Genomic DNA, 20998 nt, shown 5'->3' with positions numbered 1-20998 from the left:
ATGAACATGATTTGAAGGTTATCACTGGCCTCTTTAACACATTTTTGCTAATAATATTATGTTGCTGTTTAGTAGGTACCAGTAATCAATAAAAATGTTTCTTTATTAATATGATTAAAATATATTTGGTACAATGAATAATATTAATACCTTATTTTAAAATACTACTATTTATAGATACACGATCCTTTTGTTATGTATGTTAACAATACTAAAATAATTAAAATTCATAAATAAAATTAAAGTTATTCTATTTGTCCTTACTTCTTAATAAACAGTTTTCTTTCTAAGTTTACATGGAAACTCCCATCACTGATAGCAAAATACAATAAGATGTGTGCAATTAAATGTGAATATAATATAACATTATAAAAAGGCATTAATTGCAAAAATAATAATTATATTCTTTTCAATAATTGGAGACCAGAATTCAATTTTCTAATTATTACTTATGTTTGATCAGTATAGTTTAAATTTTTGTCTACTTGGATACACATGTCATTCAGATGTTTGTTGTTGAAAATATTTTTGGTTTCACTATATTTTAATTTTTATGTTAAACCGATAATAAATCTTGTATTCTGAGTATTGATTCATTAATCCTTTAGCATTGTGATTTTCATAAGTCCAAAATAACTCCTGCTGTAGTTTGTTAGCCTTGCCACTGTCATGAGTCAGATGTCTAGTCATCGCCGTTTCCCAATTCCAGCCTATTTTTTATGATAGTACCAAAATACTGTAACCATCCGTTGTATTGGTTATTGACAAAATATGTGGCTTGCTCACTATTTTGCACTTTATAAAAATTTAATATATTTAGACTAGTACTATGACTTCTGTTTTAAAACCGAGAATAAAAACCATTATTTTTAAAACATAAAATGTTATGAATCGCCATGAAACAATATAAACAAGATCTGTACTACACTACAGCAGGCATTACTTTCTATAATTTTGGAATAATCAGCTGATTTTTTATCTGTTTGAAATCAATAAACAGTTGAGATAAAAGTGTGTCAAGTAAAGCTGTAAATAAAGAAAAATATCACTGTCTATTGGGAACATACACTACTTGTAATAGTTCTAACGAAAGTCACTAGTTTGCATAGGTGTATCGCATGTGTTCAACATGACATTCATGTGAAACCACGATAGCACTGCCAGTCTGTTGGCCGAAACAGTCATGAAAAACTACATTAAGAGTTATTAGATACTACACTGAAATCGATATCTATAAAAAAACTCAATAAAATCCTATCTTTATGTTTCTGAAATAAATTGCACATAAAATATTGACAGCATAAAATAAAAACAACTTGGATAGATGGCAGTGATGTTTTTGCTATTCCTAGTAATAAAGCTTTCTTTGTGCAGATGAAGCCCCAAATGTGGACGAAGTGATCAGGCAGGCCAACATCGAGACCCAAGCGGAGAATCGCAACTTGCTTGCCCTGAACACTTCTCTGCACAAGAAGTATCACACCATTTCATTAAAAGTGAGAACTACTAGCATTTGTAGTATTATTAGTTATGTATTAGTTAAGCAGGTGTTTAGTATCATCAGTGTGAGTTGCTCTTCTTATTGTTAAACAGATTGTAAAAACACCTAACCATTAAAAATGTATGGCAACACAATATTGACAGAAAGTTAAGTTAGCAGTATCTAAAATTTTTAGTATTAAGATCTGAAATCAATCTATGATCTGAAAATTGTTGCCATTATTTTTTATGAAATTTTAAACAGCAAAATCTAAACCATCTTTATTGTTATTTTATTTATCTTAACTTCCTTACACATGAATAGTAATAATAAGTTTGTTACGTAAGTACATCTATCTTTACTTTTGCAAGCGCCGTCTGAGACGTATGATTCACGCCGCCGCGAAGTGGCAAGCGCCGTCACAGCCATCGCTTTCACATTTAAGCGCAACCGTCCATTATTTTTAGGCCTAGTTTGAACTATCGCATTCTCCATGAAATTTCCTATACATATCATACAGTATAGTGGTGTATTCATGTTACTAATGTTTGCTGGCTTAAATGATTGCGACGGTTTTCGTATGACCTGGCGGCAGACGAAGAGAACAGCTGTCTACTCGTCTCGTCACTGTTTTGTTTGGCGACTTTGCGTACTGTTATTGTCAGTATATTATTGTTTATCACGTTGTTCGTGTTACCGGGTAAATGTTTAGGTTATTCGTTCGTCATGGAAAATGTTTGCGGTACTTTGGGAATTATACCGACTACACCAGTAATGAGCAACACAAACAAATAAATTTTATAGAAAAAAAAACATTATAGAACGAAAAAGCAACTCTTCAATTACAAACTTACAATGATTATTATTTGTTAATGGGTTTCCTGTGACGCCAGAAAGCAGCAATATCAAGGATGAGTGAGTCTAGTGGATTTCCGCCTTCAGCAGCAACTGCCGACCGCAACGCATATTTTAGATGTAGACAACTTAGTCATGATCTTGTAAAAAACGAATGGCCCCCTCTTCGCTCCTGGGTAAATCCCAAATTCTCATAGTGTCACCCATCACCAATCTATGACACACACAGTAAAATAACGGAAGTGTACAACAAAGCGACAGACACTTCGGCACGAAAAAGTACAAGAATGCGGCGCACAAGCTGAACGGGCGGCGAAAATCTGTAGTCACGTTATCTACTAGGTCGTTCGACTTTGACCTCTGTCTGAGGATGGGGAGGGGTTTGCGATAAGACAATTCCTGTTTTATATTTACGAAATATACTGTGTGACAAACTAAGCCACTATTATACTATTATAGGCCCTACACTACTGGGAGGAAAAGACAAGCCCCTTCTAGTGACTCGGGAGTAAAAAAACCAGTTTATACATAGATTTAGTTTTTCCCATCTAACTTTTTTGTTCTTGTAAATAGAAAAAAATGTATAAGAAGTAATTTGTTTAGAATAAAATTGTGTATATTCTGTGAATTTGGACATTATTTTGTAGCTCCAGTAGTTTCAAAGTGACGGACAGTAGAACTTAAAAAATTATTTGTTCTAAAAAAATTTTTTACACATCTACAATGATATTAATAATGAAAATAATGGTAAGGGCACCAAATATTATATTTATTCTTATTCTATAGTTCATAAGGAAAACAAAAATATATAATGTTGCTAGGTTATCACTTAGATAATATTTTCTAAAAATAAGTTTAACGATCACGGCAAATTTACCCAAAGACGGCCTGCCACTGAGACCACAAATGACTGCCACTTATAGGGTTAAAAATGTATGGCAACACAATATTGACAGAAAGTTAAGTTAGCAGTATCTAAAATTTTTAGTAGTAAGATCTGAAATCAATCTATGATCTGAAAATTGTTGCCATTATTTTTTATGAAATTTTAAAACAGCAAAATCTAAACCATCTTTATGGTTATTTTTATGTATCTTAACTTCCTTACACATGAATAGTAATAATAAGTTTGTTATGTAAGTACATCTATCTTTACTTTTGAAATTTTTTTTTACAACAAAACTGACAAATTAGAGTGTGGTTTGTATTAATTTAATTGACACTAAAATTAACACAGGCACTAAATAAAGTACAAGTTAAATTTTTGTTTTCAACATTTTTATTTCTTTATCTCTATTGTTATTGATTTAAAGCAGATAATAATAGACATAAGTTAACATGGATTAATTTCATGCAAATTATGAAAGACACACTAATCTAACCACGATGTTTGTTTTTTGTTGGTCAGTCAACACCAAACTTGACTCAAAAATACTGTGTACTTGCTTATTGTGCATTCCAGCTAGAAGTATGATGAATTTAATAATTAGTGTATGCAAGAGAAAATCAAATGGATTTTACATTTTTGTTTTTTGCACTTTTGTCTTTGCTTCAAACTGCCTTTTTCTAGCAATTTGTCACCTAACTTTTTAATTTAACTAAATGAATGAGGTAAAATTTATTAAAGTGGTACCTTGAAGTTTTGTTTACTGAGCGATCTTGTCCAGATTGCCTGCTTTATTTAACTAATATTGATAATAAGTAAGCATTCACCATAGATTCTTTGGTCTCCAATTCCATATATTAATATATTATGGTTTCTTTGCCCTAACTTCAATTGGTAAATTAAGAGCAGCATTAGCTTTTTACTCTTTTCTCGGCATTGCACAACTATTTTAATATTTTTTGAAAACCTACATTCGGAAATCAGGAACCAGAATACCAGAAGGCAGGATCACACCATAAAGCCTAGTGTTAATCTCTGTATATTTTAGTTTTATCAGAAATTAAACTACTGTTGTATATAGATGGCAGAGCTCCAAGAGCGAGTGACATGCAAGGAGACTGAGGCAGCAGAGCTTCTGAACCGTGTCGACGATCTGCAGTATGAGTTGGCTAAGGTGACGAGTCGCAACGACAAGTTAGAGAACCACCTGGCCGAGGCCATAGAGAAAGTCAAGACCTACCAGCAAATACACGGCGATGAGAAAGGTGTGGTCAAGCCGGTTGTCACCACCACAGTGTCGCAGAAGAAGGTTTGTATCTCATGAATGTCAAGAGTTTTTAAGAGCAAATAGGGTGAAATCAATTTAGGGGGGGGGGAATTTGTGATTAATGAATTTGAGCTATTAAATTTGACAGAATTAGGGATCAAATGGTGAAAGTGTACATGTAATTCGAATTCGGAAATATACTGCTTATTCCATAAAGTTAATTTTATCAATTCAAAAAGAGTACTATTAAGAATTTATAAAAATAACTTATAATAAAATTTTAAATATATATATATAATATATATATAAATAAAAAAAACCCTGCACAATAAGTGTTTATGGTTACAGTGTGTGTGTAGGTTTCCATGATCTTCAAATCTTCTTTATCAACTTTGTGCTAATAGCTCTACAATGAAACCTGTGTAAGTTGAAGCTCTAAGAATTAAAGACGGGGAGAAAATTTCTATTTCATATATGTATTTAAAAATGTTAAACATATCCAAGTTCAGCAGCGTATCTTGTAAGATGAGTTTCCATAGTTTATTGCCTATTCAGGAGAAGTACAAATTTGTTGACCAAGAATGTGAATCCAATGTGACAGATGGAAGAGCTGCAGAAGGAGATAGAGGAGGTGAGGGAGTTGGCCAACAACCGGCTGCAGGAACTCGACAAACTCCACACTCAGCATCGGGAAGCTCTCAAGGAGGTGGAGAAACTCAAGATGGATGTAAGCTGTTTATTCTTTATTTGTAGAAAGGTGCTTGCAGTATTGTTGATAATACCTGAGTGTAATCAACAGTCAATGGACCAGAGTGAACACACTAAACAAACAATAAACTAATTTAATAAATTAATTGGCGTACTTGTGTATTATAACAATGAGCAATATACATGTTTATTCTAAAACTGATAAATAAAGTCAAGCATTTAAAAAATTATTATTAGGACTGAAATACAATTATTTACAACAAAATCGTTGTATTTTTTTGTACATGTTATTTGTAAATATGTAGAGCCATTTAAAATTATTACAAATATACCACAGAGGTTTTTGTAAAACCAAGTATTCAGCAATATAGCCAGACAGCATTTCACTAACCATAATCCCTATAAATCATCTTAGTCTAAGAAGATTGTAGGAAACAATAAATCACACATGAGCACCCATATCGCATTTGTTTGTCTTACCACAAAGCATCTATATATGCATCTTCAACTTTGAATTTGTTGAATTAGGTCTCATTGTTTTATTTGTATAAGTTGTAACTTAACACATTGTCTGGTGCAGGCATTTATAGGCGCTTCGCGTATGCAATAGCAATGTGTGGCAAGCACCTGTCCGCTCTTTGTGCACCGTAATTTTTTTTGTGCCGGGATCAATTTTTTTTCTCAATGATAATAATTATATAAATGTTATATTATTTTCTCAGTGTTTTAATTAACTGTTCATTTTTGTTTGGACGACTTTGGTATGCATTTATTTTACAAAATCAGCTGTTTGTTTGTTTTGGTTAACAGAATTACAAACAAGCTGTTTGCGGCAAGCAACTATTGGAAACTTGCCTTGTATTTTCACTTGGTGCCAAAATTAGATTTTTAATTTTGTTAAGAATTGAGGTTATTCTATTGTTAACTGTGTTTGATGTAACTTTCCTGTGTTGTATATTTTTACTTTAGTGCAAGTATCACTTTATTATTCGTTTTTTTTTGTCATATGGCTTGTATATTGTGTATATATGTACAAAAATTTAAACAAGAAAGCTAGCTCTGGGTGCCCATAGCCCAGAATAAGAAAATTGATGGTGTGTAAGAATATTTATATAACAAAAAAATACATGTTTGCAAAGTTTGAGTGCCTTCGGTTTAGCATTAAGGAAAATGTGTTTTAGCACATGTACAGGGTGAGTATGGCGATATCCAGTCAATATTGAAATTGTTAATTAATGTTTCCCTGTAAAATATAACTGTTGTATTGTCAATGTTGAATTCTTTCTCAATGGACAACCAATTCCAATGTTACTCTTATATCACTTCTTATTAAATGGATGTACATTATTTTCTGTGGTCAGATCCGCCAACTACCTGAGAGTGTGATTGTGGAAACTACAGAGTACAAGTGTCTACAATCACAGTTCTCTGTCCTGTACAATGAGTCCATGCAGCTCAAGACCCAGCTGGACGAGGCCAGGCTGCAGCTGCAGTCTTCCAAGAATGCACATCTACGTCAGATTGAGATGATGGAGGTGAGTAATTGTGAAGATTACAAAATGCAAGATTCTCCTGTCATTGTTCTCTGTACAACTAATTCATTGCAAGTATGGCTGTAACCATCCCAAGACAGGCTGAGTCAAAATGGATTATGGAATATCTTGATAATTATTTTAGCAACAGCACTGTAGATAAATTGCAGTCATAAAAAGAAAATCTTAATTTCAGAGTGAAGAACTGATGGCGCAGAAGAAACTACGGACGGAAGTGATTCAGCTGGAAGATCTCTTGGCTCAGTTGCGCAAGGAGTACGAAATGTTGCGGATAGAGTTTGAGCAGAACCTAGCAGCCAACGAGCAGACTGGACCTATCAACCGAGAGATGAGACACCTGATAACATCATTACAGAATCACAACCAACAGTTAAAGGGAGAGGTCCATCGGTACAAACGCAAGTACAAGGACGCCAACTCTGAGATTCCTAAGGTGAGCTAATTTGGATTTTGAATTCAATATAAAAAAGATTTAAGGAGATGATGCCATAAATCTGAAACTAGATGAAGCTGCACCATAACAGTCTGATGACAGTTGAGGCTTTTGCCATTTTAGCTGCTGGCCACCAGCTGTTCCTGCTATGATGTGGCTACGGCCACTATTGTCTGTTGGATTGACGTGTTGCCTTAAGAATAGATGAATGAAATCATAAGTACAGTACAACCCCAATAAGTCGGCCCCCGTTAACCCGGAATTCCGGCTAACCTGGACCGATTTTCAATTAAAAAATAAAAAATCAGACAAACATTTCAATAATAAAAACGTAATATTTTTGAGTGGTATAGTATCCGTGAATCGATGTTGCATCAGTATTTTATGGGACCATACGACAGTGAGTGTGTGACTCATGGCACACGGTGGCCGAGTGGCGGTCATTGTCCCGGATTCTCAGAAACAATAACAGACGCGTATTTCCCCAAATCCTCTCCCATGCTACCACCTGGCCCCTCAGTACCATTCCTACCTCGCTCTGCTCGCTTGTGCCCGTGTTGTGTGTGTAGTGTACTGTATTGTTTGCTTCTGTTCTGCAATCGTGCTTCAGATAGTGTGCTTCATTTGTGTTGTGCGTTTGTTTTTATCTACGCGATGGCAACAAAACGTAAAAATGTTGTAGTGACAATGGAAAAGAGACTAGAGGCATTAGGTAGGATTGATAGAGGCGAATCTTTAAAAACAATTGCAACATCTTATGGTGTCGGTACATCTACAGTATCGGATTGGAAAAAAATAGGACAAAAATCGAAGAATTTTGTTTCAAGATGATAACAAAAGACAGTTTGGGCAATCGGTGCAAAGCTAAGAAAGCTAAAAACGAGATTCTTGACGACGCTTTGTATGTTTGGTTTTGTGCGGAAAAGGAACGTGGTTTGCCAGTGTCTGGGCCTATCATTCAAGAAAAGTCAATCAAGCTGAATAAACAGTTGCCTGATTGTGAACCAAATTTTACTGCGAGTCAAGGATGGTTGGATAGGTGGAAAAAACGGCATGGTATTCGCCAACTATCTATCACAGGAGAAAGTCTATTTGGGGACAACAGCACTGCTGATGACTATAAAAACAAGTTTTTGGATTTTGTTAAAGAAGAAAATTTTATGGCAGATCAAATATATAACGCCGATGAGACGGATCTGTTTTACAGAATGTTGCCGAGCAAAACTTTGGCCTCAAAAACTGAAAAAGACGCAAAGGGATAAAAAAAAGCAAAGACCGATTGACAATAATGGCCTGCAGCAATGCTTCGGGGAAGCATAAATTTCCTCTACTCTTAATAGGAAAAGCGAAAAATCCGCGAGCACTGAAAAACGTAAATCGGGATTCTCTACCAGTTATCTACAAGTCTCAAAGAAGTGCATGGATGGACTTGCAACACTTTTAAAAACTAGTTTTTTGATTGTTTTGTGCCAGGTGTGACGAAAAATATTTAAAAGATTGTGGGTTGCCAATTAAAGCTGTCCTACTAATTGATAATACTCCTTCACATCCGTCTGCAGATGTGTTGGTCAGTGGGGACATTACCGTCAAGTTTTTGCCCCCTAATGTAACAGCGCTATTACAGCCCATGGACCAGGGGGTTCTCGAGAAAATCAAGACGGTTTACAGAAGACAGATGCTAAGCACAATCATTGACAATGAAGGTGAACACAGTGTAGTTGAGAATTCTCAAAACATTTAATGTGAAAACTGTAATGTACATGATTGCAGAATCTTGGGAACAAGTGACTATAGAATCAGCTTAATTAAATCTTGGAAAAAACTGTGGAAGGGTGTATGCGACTTGCCTGAAAACCAGTGGGGAACTGTAATATGGAAAATGACTCTCCAGACAATGTCCAGCCCCAAGAACTTGGGATATGTTCCAAAATATTGATGGCTGCTCTGAAGTTGTTGAAAATGACATTACTCTGTGGTTAGGGGCAGACAATAACGGAGGCTATGAGCCACTTACTGACGAGGAAGTGATCGCGTCGTTTTTACCTGATGCTAATGAATCAGATGCTGAGGAGGCAGACGGGGACATTGAAGATCCAGTGATGAGTCATGGAGATGCAGTGACCAAACTAAACGAACTAATGGTTTATTTCGAGCGGCAGGCAGAAACATCGCCGGCTGAATTGCTCATGTTGAAGAGACTGCGGGATCGCACAGCACGCAAGCGGCAGATGACATTGGCACAACCAAAGCTGACTGAGTTTTTTACCAGGAAATGAACAGTTATAAATGTACTGTAAGGATTAATAATAATTAAATGTGCATATGTTTGATGTTTTTACAATTACAGTATAATGGAGTTTATCTGTAAGTATACCGTATTTTATTAATTTTTACCTAATTCTCCGGCTAACCCGGATTTTCGTCAACCCGGATAAGATTAATCCGACTTATTGAGGTTCCTCTGTACACATATTTCTTTATTATTACATTTAATGGTGTTTGTTTATTGCAACAGATCTTGAAATTGATAAGATATATTTCATAAAATAATATAAACTAGCATCAGTGTTGGATGGGAGGTGTAGAAGGGGATTACGGACTGCTGTAGTGTGGAATTTCATCAATAAGAGATGAAGTTGAAGGTAGCTATATCTCGAATGAGAAGTCTTTAACTATAAAATTATAAAATTCAACATATTCACAGCAATTGAGAACTCCTGTTTTCTTTCATGGTATTTTATTTTACAATGCTAATAGAAAAATCTGAAATTTTTATGCACAGAATGAAGTTCAATGAGAAAAATGTCTTAATTGTGTTTTGACATGTGGTGTGAAGTGCACATGCCGTGATCCTGTTGCAATCAATTAAAATGAGGAGTTTAGTGCCAACAAGGTATACTTTTGTTTATCTTCTTTAACCATGGACACTAAAGTAGTAGTTTCATTGTCTAATACACGTGTTATGGATGAATTTAAAACTGTAGTATTCAATAAGTATATCCATCAACTTGTTTTGTAGAGTGTTATTTTTAAACACTGAAAATATTGTCAAAATGCGTCCGATATGTACAAAAAATTTCAATATTTTTATTTGTTTTCATATCAATTATTGTAATAACCTTTCCCATTAACCCTCCCAGTGGCAACTACTTTTTCTCCAAGTGGCGGGACTTTTTCTCACATTTTGTATTGTATCAATATATACATATTTTTAGCTCTAAAAATTATATAATTATGACATGTTATATATCAAATTAAACTGCACAAAACACACAATGTATCAATGTTAAAATAGTTTACTTACCTTAGTTTAGTTGAAAAGTAGATGAGTTGAAAAACCAAAATATTTTTTTGAAAATTTTTATTTTTATTTTTGGCTTCAATTATGAAATTAAAAAATAGCAAAATAAACTATTCATGATAGCAGTTTTGTTCTAAATTTAATTTCAATTTGAAAAACGCACAGTTTTAATGAACTAAAAAAAAAACACTAACACTAATTACATAAAAACAACTATGCACACCAGTTTTTTTGACATTTTAGTCTGTATCTGAGGCATCTTCTTTCCTCCTCTTTCTTCCAGGCCTTAGAGGCCTCCAATAATGTTCCAAGTAAGGAAAGCACTCTCTGTGAACTCCACAATTGCAGGCTGGACACCAAAAGTGGCTTTTACCTCTTTTTTTGTGGGTCCACATAAAGCACAGTCTTTTTTTCTTTTTTTTGTTCTTTTTTTTTAAGCCTCAGCTTTAAGCTATGACGGCTTCATTGAACACTGGCTATTTTATGTTTATTCCTGATGGGCCCTCCCCGGGATTTGAACCCGTAATCTCTCAGTTAGAGAGCCGAGACTATATCCATTAGTCTACCGAGGAGGACAACACATAGTCTTTCTTTGCATCCAGCCGCGACTGTTCTATTACCGCGACTGGCCAAGGGCGTTTAAAATCGGCATACAGTAAACAAAACGTATAGCCAGTACAATAAAATACTATATGAAATTAAACATTGGAATCTGTTCTTTCTATCCATACCACTTCAGCGCGGATACGTCATGGAATGTTTTTATAAACCGCTTAACAAAAAAGGCTTACGTAAATAGACGCTGCAGCGTCTTTGCCACTGATAATAGAAAATAAATAGACGCTGCAGCGTCTTTCACCACTCGGAGGGTTAAAGGCTCATAAGTTTAGTTCAATTACAAATAAATTTTTAAAAATCAATGTTAATAAAACCTCCTGTACATTAAAATAAATCAATATAGGTAAAGTTTTAGTAGTATAAAGCGGTTTAATTTTTTTAGATTTTTCATATTTCTTCTAACATCATTACCACATCATGCAACAATGAAACATCTAGAAAGATTGTTCTTTAATTAAGAATGAACATAAAATCAATATGAACTGCTGGTACAGATTATTACTGTTCATAAAAATAGAATATGTGTAAACACGATTTAGTGCAATTACCTGTTTATTCGTTGCGTAAAAACCATACAACCAGTTGTGTTTTGCAATAATACTGTAACTTTATAAACATTTAATATTTATGTTATGTAAACTTTATGCTGATCTTGAACCCTTTTGTTTTAATTTACCAAAATTTAATTGGTTTAATATTTTGTTGTTAGAAAATGTAAAAACGTTGAAATAAAACCGAATAAAATACATCTTTTGTGTTTGAATTTGTGAGAATATTGTTTAATTCACTATTATACGATAACCATTCTTTTGCAGTAGATTTGAGATTTGAAACACTATAAATCCATAGTGTACGGTCATCAGTACATAAATTGTGTCATAGGACACTTCTGAAAAGAAGAAATACCAATTTTCACCACTAAAATACTTCATCGTAGTTAAAAGAGAAAGTAAAATTAATTGGTTTTTATTTATTAAGTTAATATAATAATAATATAAGTTAAGAGACATACAAATAAATGTTGATTAAGTGTTTTTTTTTTTTGTACCTATGATGACAAACACTGCGCAAATCTGAAGAGTTGCTTGAATATGATAGCAAATTAATAGTGCTTTCTTCAAGCAACTCACTGATAAGAAATGTTTACTGAGGTACCTTCAAATTAGATTGACGCTTTGCCTCTATTAAGACTACATTTGAGTGTAAAACGATTGTAGATTTTTTGAAGAATTAGAAGCAGAATAATGTCAAAAATGCCAAAAAAATTTGAGTGTAAAAACATTGTAGATGTTTTGAAGAATCAGGGGCAGAATAGTGTTAAGAATTTCAAAATGTGCCTAAATCCATGTATAAATTCATAGTATGTCGTCATCAGTCATGAGTAAGTGAATTGGTTCATACAGTAGAAGTCTGATTATCTGATGAAAAAAGTTAATAATCTTTTAGGAATTGTGTCCAAAATCAGGCTGAAAATACACGGTCTGTTTTTTATGTGCGCAAGCAGGAAACACTGTGGCGACGACATGTTGCACCATTTACTTGTCTCTAGTAGATGTTGTTAATTTGAGCGTTAATACACAAGTTTGGTAAGTCATGTAATTTATTATATAAATAATCCATTTTTACAACTTGATGTAAATTAGAATATTTTATTGCCATGTCTGCATTATTCAACTTTTATCCATATCCAAGGTAGTCCTGGTCCCATTTAGCTCAGTTAATCAGATTGTACTGTATTTTGATGATTATGAGGTTAAAAGACTAATTTTGACCATTAAAATACTTTCTCATATACTTTTTGAGGGTGTAAAGTAAAAGTAGTTGCCTAAGAATTTTCTTATTATGACAATTTTTTTAATACTTAAATCCAGGTTGAATAATAAAGTATTTATTGTACCAATGATGACAAACACTGCGCAAATCTGAAGAGATGCTTGGATGTAATTTGGAGGACAAAGAATAGTGCCTTCTTCGAGCAACTCACTGATAATAAACATGTACTGAGGTACTTTAAAATTGATTTGTGTAAAATTGAAGCATTGATTCTTCTGAGATCACATTTAATCTAAATTAATTCTCGGTTGAAGAATATAGAAGTAGAGTAGTGTCAATTATCCCAAAAAATTAATTGTATTCTCGATTGAAGAATATAGAAGCAGAGCAGTGTCAATGATCCCAAAAAATTAATTGTAGGTCTACAACTCTCTGTTTTTTAGTTTGTGTTACTGTTCTTGGTAACAAAATAATATTGTGTTTCAATGTTAAAAACACAAATCCATAGTATGCCATCATGAGTACCTGAATTGGGCCGTATTTGGGTAATTTACTGAAACAAACTCACTTTTGACCAATACAATACTTCTCTTATACTTTGTATTGGGGGGAAGTAAAATGAGTTGGTTAACATGTTTAATTATAAAAGTAAATAGTTTTTATATTGACCAACACATGAACAAGGTAAATTGGAAAGAAAGCTTATAAGGGAGATCAGGAATCTTTGCCAATGTAGTGACATAATGGGCGAGATAAATTGCAGAAAAATAAAGTAGATTGGACATATACTCATACTCAGAAGAGGAGAAGAAAGAAACCCTGAAGGAGGCGCTTCCAGAAAGGCCGACAGATGGTGAAGCCAAATAAAGTCTGATATGTATATAATTGGAGTTACAGAGGGAGTGGAAAAGGCTGGTCAAGGTGGCAGAGATATGTTGGTGCTACTAAGCATTACCTCAAATATAGATGGCCTTGGTATTAAGTAAATTAAAGTAAAGAGACATAAATCCAAATTGATTATTAAAGTATTTGTTTACCAATGGTGACAAACACTCAGTTAATCAGACTTGTACTGTATTTTGATGATAATGAGGCAGAAAGACAAATTTTGACCATTACATTACTTTTTCGTATACTTATGTACAGGTGTAAAGTAAAATTAGTTGGCTAAGGATTTTCTTATTATGACTATTTTTTAATACTTAAATCCAGGTTGAATAATAAAGTATTTATTGTACCAATGATGACAAACACTGCGCAAATCTGAAGAGATGCTTGGATGTAATTTGGAGGACAAAGAATAGTGTCTTCTTCGAGCAACTCACTGATAACAAATGTTCACTGAGGTACTTTAGAATTGATTTTTGTAGACTGAAGCTCTGAATCTAGAGGTTTTAAATTTTGGAGACCTCTGTGTTGAAGTTGGAATCTAAGAGATGGAATCTGAATGAAGATTCGAATAATATTTACAACCAGAACATTGTTTCTCCTCATTTTGAAACAAACTGTCTCTGTTACAGCTGAAGAAGGAGCTGGAGGAGCTGAACAACCGGCTGAGCCAGCAAGGAGGGGTGGAGGTGAAGGAGTGCTCCAGCTTGGAGTGCAAGGAGGAGGAGTCCAACCAGTCCGCTAGCATGCCACTGGACAAGGTCAAGGAGGAGCCGAGCAGCAACATCAAGAAAGAGCCTCAGGATGAGGAGCCAGAGGTATGGCATTGTTTCCTTTCTATATAAGGACTTTCATTCAGGATTAAGAAGTTTTTATTGGTTCCTAACAATGTTAATTGTTTATAGTCTGGTTGGTGAGTGAAAATGTATGTTGTATAAACATACAATCTATTGAATGATAAATTTATTTTAAGAAAGGAATGAGTTTTGATGGAGGTTGAAATTGGAGGGATAAATTACCAAATTATAAATTTTTCACTAATTATAATTTTGGTATTGCTGAGAAAATCCTAAAACTATAAGACAAGCAACAATAGTTTAATGTTAGCCAATAAAATAAAGGGGCTGAAATAAATGTTTTGTCATTTTCAAAATGTTATATTGTTGGTTTATCCTTATATATAAAATAATAAGTACTAAGTAATATTAACATGTCCAATGGTTGGTTTTGTGTGTTAAGCTAAACAATAATGGATGTTCTTACCATACTTAACATGATTTATTCAGATAGTTTTAAAAACAGCCTGGATCATGCAGGATAATTGTACTAAAATTGAGCAAATTCAATTTATGTTCAAATGAAATTAGTTCTGATCAATAATCAGTATGGTAGCAGTTTAAATTTTAAGACTGTCTGTCAGGCTGAAGATCCGGCCAACGCAGAAGCAGACAAAGACAAACAGCTGACCTCACCAACAATAAAGAAGGAGAAAGAGGGAGCAGCAGGAACTCCTGGAGCTGCTGCCGGGACTCCTGGAGGCAAACGGGAGATAAAGAAGGAGCAACATAGGGAGCAGCACCGGGCTAAGGTCCCTGATTCAGAGATGGTTCGAGATCTCAAGGCTCAGCTCAAGTAAGTCTGCCGCTAGAAACAAATAAAGTCTAATATAGATATGTCTATCAGTTCTGTGACTTACTTTCTGAATCATAAAAGTGCTTAACGTATATAAATGGAGTAATTTCTCTGAAAATATTTACAAATTGGTAAAATTTTGGTCAGAGATCTAGTACAAATTTTTGTATCATTTGGTTTTTGCAGTGAGTAAAACCTCGGGTTATTGTTTGTTAATATAAAATATAGAACCAATATTTACTTTTTAATCACATAAAGATGCGTTTACACTGGCAAGAAGTTGAATAAATTTTGTGTCCGGTAAAACTAAAATTGCTAGTCCAAAGTGCTGTCGCAACAGTTGTACACAAGAATGGGAGAGCATGGTCATACATTAGAATTGTCTAGTGTAAACATATCCGTACGCAAGTGGTGTCACGACTAATGTTGGGCAGTTATTTTCAAAAACTGGAGAGCAGTGTCGAACATTAAAATTTCAATTATAAACATTGCCAAGATATCACTGTTATGTGTGAACTGATTTTGCATTGACTCCCGCAACAAGCAGCAATGCAGCTGTTGCAGTAATTGTGATAGTTCTCATGAGTAAAATTGCTTATCCTTGTTAACGTTATGTGACAGCAGTTGTGCAAGTTCTCTCGCAACCAGTGTAAATGTAGCTTAAGGATATAAACTAGACTGCATGAACTACTTCAGGTATAATTTAGATTATTTTGGTGTTTTCACTGAAATTAATCCTGGGAGTAAAGCCGCCACCCGGTTATTATCAAAATGTTCAGATGTTTCTAAACAATTTAAGGACTATCAGAAACAGTAGTAGTTAATCAACTTTTTTTATGTTACTAATACTTGTGATAGTTTTTATACATTATTTTAATGCAATCAATGAAATTATTTGTATTGTGTACAGATAATTTTAAAAGTACCAGTAAAGTTTGTTAGAAAATATTTTCTAAATACGTACTGCTTAGTTGTGGAGGTTTTGCAAAATATGGACTGGCCAATTTTCATAGATTAGGAGCCAATTTCTTTTGTTTGATAAGAGTTTTTAAGTTAGAAATGTGGTTTTTCAGGAAGGCATTGAACGACCAGAAGGAGATGAAACTCCTGTTGGACATGTACAAGGGTGCCAGTAAGGAGCAGAGAGACAAAGTACAGTTGATGGCCTCTGAGAAGAAAATAAGAGCAGAACTTGAAGACACAAGGCAGCAGCTCAAGAAATTGCAGGTAAAAAAGGATTTATATTAGGGTTGTTGTAAATTATATTTTAGATTCGGATAAAAATATATTTTAAGAACGCATTAACAATTTGGTTATACGGAGCAGGGGATTGTGTTTGAAAACTGAAAAAAGATCAAAGAGCAAACTATTGAAATAGAGAAGAAGGATACGAATTACAGACACAGACAGAGACAGAATAGCATAAGAATTAAGACATTGAATGAAGAATCTCTAAAAAAGAAAAACAAGATGAAAAGATGTGGGCTTTAAACTCTTAACATTAGATAGCAATCTATATACAGGCAGTTAAATACATGTGAAATGTGTGTACGCACATGCATGTGTGTGATTATTTATTTCCATTCTTTGTTGTTTCTTAGAAAAATTTCTTATTTTTGGATCAATTTATTGAATTTGCCACAAGTTTCAACAAATATCTCAAATACAAGGCTAGTTACATATGTATTGTTACTTATGTAAAATGTTTTTTATTTGTTTGTGTCTGGCCTGTTTTACCTGTGCAATGCCCTAAGAATGAAACCTATACAACCCCCAAATTTTTCTTGGCACTTAAAGAGTTAAAACATATTCTGGTAAAGGAGGTTTATTTGGGAAATACCCGACGAAAAACCAAGAGCTCAGCCAAGCGGCCAGATTTGGGAATGGAGAAGTGTGATATGGAGAAGTACAGCTGTGAAAAAGAATATTAAACGTTAGAAGAGAGAGAACATGGAGGAAAAGACTGCGTGCCAAGTAATCAGAGTGGAATGAGATGAATACTAACAAAAATTAATGATGATGAAACCGTACAGAGTCTTTATTATTGGTAATACAATTATCCACAAATGAAGATGAGTTTTTGAGTCCCAGCATTAATTTTGTCCTCTTTAATTTAAAGAGAATTAATTTCGTTATACTCATTTTCTCATACTTATATCTGCTAATATTTTGCTTGCTCTGTTTATCTTAATTTCTGTATTATCTCAATATTTTAATTCAACATTGCATTTGAAAATTAATAATTAAATAAATGTAATGTATTTGTTAGGAAAGCAAGCGAGAGGAGAGGAAGAAACTTGCTGATGAGGATGCAATGAGGAAGATAAAACATCTAGAAGAGCAGACATACCAACTACAAAAGCAGGTTGCCACACATAAACAAGTGAGCTATTTTGTTAATCTGTTCACTTTTGTTTATGTTTCTGTATAGCATATAAGCCAAAGGTTATGTGGCGTACATTATATGTTGTAATGTACCAATCAATGTACTGACGGCTAACTAATTGGTATTTAAAATGTTGAAAATCCAATTTTTACATTTATTTTTGTTGTTTAGAGTTTACTATTTATAAAATGGCTGTATGTATGAATATAATTTAATGTTGCTGTCAAAAAATTTTAATTCAATAATAGGGTGAGTAGGATTTTTGCTCCAACCTTGTATTATAATTTTTTCAATAAAAGTTGGTTTTGATCAAATTTGAACATTGATAGTTACGAGGGTCATTTAATAAGTAACGAAACCAATTACCACTACTCAGAATCTGGATGGATGTTGATTTCAGGAGTCAATCTGTCACAGCGTTAGACTTTAGACGCTGCAATAAGTGTAAAGTGAACTAGAGCTGAACTTAACATTCTTATTAGTAGTAATTTGTCTCGTTACTTATTGAATGGCCCTTGTACTTATTAAAATATTTTAAAAAATTTTATAAAAAAAGTTGATAACAATTTGGTTTTATCTAGATTTTGAATGTACTATAGTAGGCTACTAATAATTTTTTTCTTAGAATAAGCTTATTCAAAAACAATTTTGATTTTGATTTTAAATTTTATTTAGAAAAAAAACTTTCAGATTTCAGTAGCCACAGTTTTTTTTTACGTATGGTTTTTTTCTAAGACAAAATTATTATGAAACCTCTACTTAAAATCTTAAAAATCTGCACTACTTCCGAAATGATAGGGTTTTCAGCATGGCGAGCTGACAGTTATAAACCAGCCAGAAGTTAACCCCTCCTGGGAACTTGCCGTCTTAGTTTACATGTATGAACACTCATCTGATGGTAATATCAGTGTATGACCATATGGGGGAAGATGAATTTTACCATTGTTTAGCTCTTTTTACTCCCAATGTCAAGAAGACCAAGCTAATTTATTGTTTTTAATAACTGATTTTTTATATTAAATTCGATGGTTTATACAACCAAAGACCTTTGAAAAGTTATAGAGGGGACAATTTTGTTTCTTGTTTTGGGTATTTACCCAAAATACTCCTTCCCAAGATCAGCCACACAGACGACCAGCGAATTTTACTCATAGCTTTTTAAGTATTAAAACTTTTCAAAAAGCCAAACTGTGTGAGAAAATTATTTTATATCCATTTAATTCATAAATTGTATTTTTAAAGCTACTTTAAAGGTATTACAGTTACTATCTTTGACTCCTTGAAACTGTATAAAACCTTTTTTAACTTTCTTTCACAATTTTTTTCTTTTTTTATGATTAGAGTGCTATGATGGTAACAAACCAACTTTCATGTGTGTACTACAGATTGACACATTGTGAGTGGAAATGTTTTAAAACAGCGGGTACAAATTGAACTAACAGCTGAAATGGATAACAATTTATGTGTAGTTCACTATTAACAGCTGAGTTCCATTCTACTTTTGTTTCAACTCACAACCAGTTGTTTTTATTTCAATTAACTTTTAAGGAGTTTGAGAATCACTGTTCCTGTCACTCCTTAATAGGTGAACTAATTTAATCAGTAACTACTCAAAAATTGTAACATTGTACTATAACAATGTTTATTTGAATGAATTTGTTTTTCTCACTGTAAAACTGTAGTCTGCCTACCCTGTTGTGACAAAACTAGGTCAAATTACCCGTTCCTTCTGTGAATACCGTACACCCTTTGTTTTGTGAATCCCCTTATTTCATTCAATAGCTAGGGATCAAATGTTGAATGTTATGAGTTTTAATTTGATAGGGAGTGTGCTGGCAGGAAGAAGAAGCTCTGTTGAACGAGATGGAAGTGACGGGCCAAGCATTCGAGGACATGCAGGAGCAAAACTCCAGGCTCATACAGCAGCTGAGGGAAAAGGATGATGCCAACTTCAAACTGATGACTGAAAGGATTAAGTCCAACCAACTGCACAAACTGGCTCGGGAAGAGAAGGATGTACTTAAAGAGCAGGTACTGATTTGATAAATCACAGTATCATAGGACAATTCTTACACTAGTCTAGCTAGACATCACATTTTTACTTCTCTCTCAGAGGATTTACAGTTACGATTCCTATAGGCAGAGTGCGGGTATTTTCATAAAATGTACCATGTTTGATAGTCTCCTGTATTGTTAAAAAAAACCAATCTTCTTTTCATTCCAGTTGGGATTTTTTAAGTTCCTTTCATTCTCTCTAAAAAGCACTTCAGTCAGTGGGATTTAAAGATTTTTTCATATTCACAGGAGATCTCTTCCCCCTCCTGACCATGGAATTTCTTTGTATCTTCTGCAAATAATGTTTTTTTTTTTTCACTTCAGACTGAGGCTCCTCCCATTCTCCGTATCTGTATTCAAATGTTTTTCCTAAGCCCTTCAGTCTTGCCATTCTACGAGGGCCATCCGGAAAGAAGTACCCGTTTGTGAAATAAAGACACAAAAGTAAATTTTAACAAATATAAACATTTTTATTGAAAAGAGCATACCTTAAACTACTTCTCCACATAATCTCCAAGCAAATTTAAGCATTTGTCATAACGTGTGACGAGTTTTTGTATTCCAGCGTCATATTCCTCCACCGCCAGCCGATTGAAATACGTAGTCACGCCTTCTTTAAGTTCTTCATCGCTGTCAAATCTTTTTCCCACCAAAAACTCTTTAAGTTTTGTAAAGAGATGAAAATCTGAAGGGGCCAAGTCCGGGCTATACGGTGGATGGTCGAAAATTTCCCAATTGAATTGCTGCAGAAGTTGTTGTGTTATCCCCGCTGCATGAGGCCTGGCATTGTCATGGAGGATAATGATGCCATCAGACAATAGACCTCTCCGTCGATTTTGTATTGCCCGCCGTAATTTCTTTAATGTTTCACAATACGCATTAGCGTTAATAGTGTCTCCACGGGCCATAAAATCAATAAGCAGTACACCACGTCGATCCCAGAAAATGGTTGCCATAAGTTTCCTGGTGGACAGAACAGTCTTGAATTTTTTTTGTTTCTTTGGTGAATGAGTATGATGCCACTCCATTGACTGTCGTTTACTCTCAGGTGAAGCATAACAAACCCACGTTTCATCACCAGTAACTATACTATTCAAGAACGTGTCTGCTTCATCAGAATAACGTTCCAAAAATGTGAATGCAGCAGCCATACGCTTGGTTTT

General features: G+C 34.0%; 1 protein-coding gene across 2 annotated transcripts in view; it reads left to right on the top strand.

Annotated features, from left to right (window-relative positions):
• LOC124367692 (E3 ubiquitin-protein ligase Bre1) overlaps positions 1 to 20998 on the top strand; it is a 49540-nt gene that overhangs the window by 13619 nt on the left and 14923 nt on the right. Inside the window, exons 5-14 of one of the 2 annotated variants that reach the window (XM_046824724.1) lie at positions 1375 to 1496; positions 4303 to 4530; positions 5090 to 5215; positions 6558 to 6731; positions 6925 to 7182; positions 14395 to 14580; positions 15183 to 15394; positions 16468 to 16621; positions 17664 to 17777; positions 19620 to 19811. In XM_046824724.1, the coding sequence (XP_046680680.1) occupies positions 1375 to 1496; positions 4303 to 4530; positions 5090 to 5215; positions 6558 to 6731; positions 6925 to 7182; positions 14395 to 14580; positions 15183 to 15394; positions 16468 to 16621; positions 17664 to 17777; positions 19620 to 19811 (1766 nt within the window). Of the gene's footprint in view, positions 1 to 1374; positions 1497 to 4302; positions 4531 to 5089; positions 5216 to 6557; positions 6732 to 6924; positions 7183 to 14394; positions 14581 to 15182; positions 15395 to 16467; positions 16622 to 17663; positions 17778 to 19604; positions 19812 to 20998 lie in introns of both variants that reach the window. The other variant, XM_046824723.1, reaches the window with a different exon arrangement.

This window comes from Homalodisca vitripennis, chromosome 8 (genome assembly GCF_021130785.1).
Source record: "Homalodisca vitripennis isolate AUS2020 chromosome 8, UT_GWSS_2.1, whole genome shotgun sequence".
In the NCBI taxonomy this organism is placed as follows: domain Eukaryota; kingdom Metazoa; phylum Arthropoda; class Insecta; order Hemiptera; family Cicadellidae; genus Homalodisca; species Homalodisca vitripennis.
This window is presented reverse-complemented; position numbering and strand designations above follow the sequence as displayed.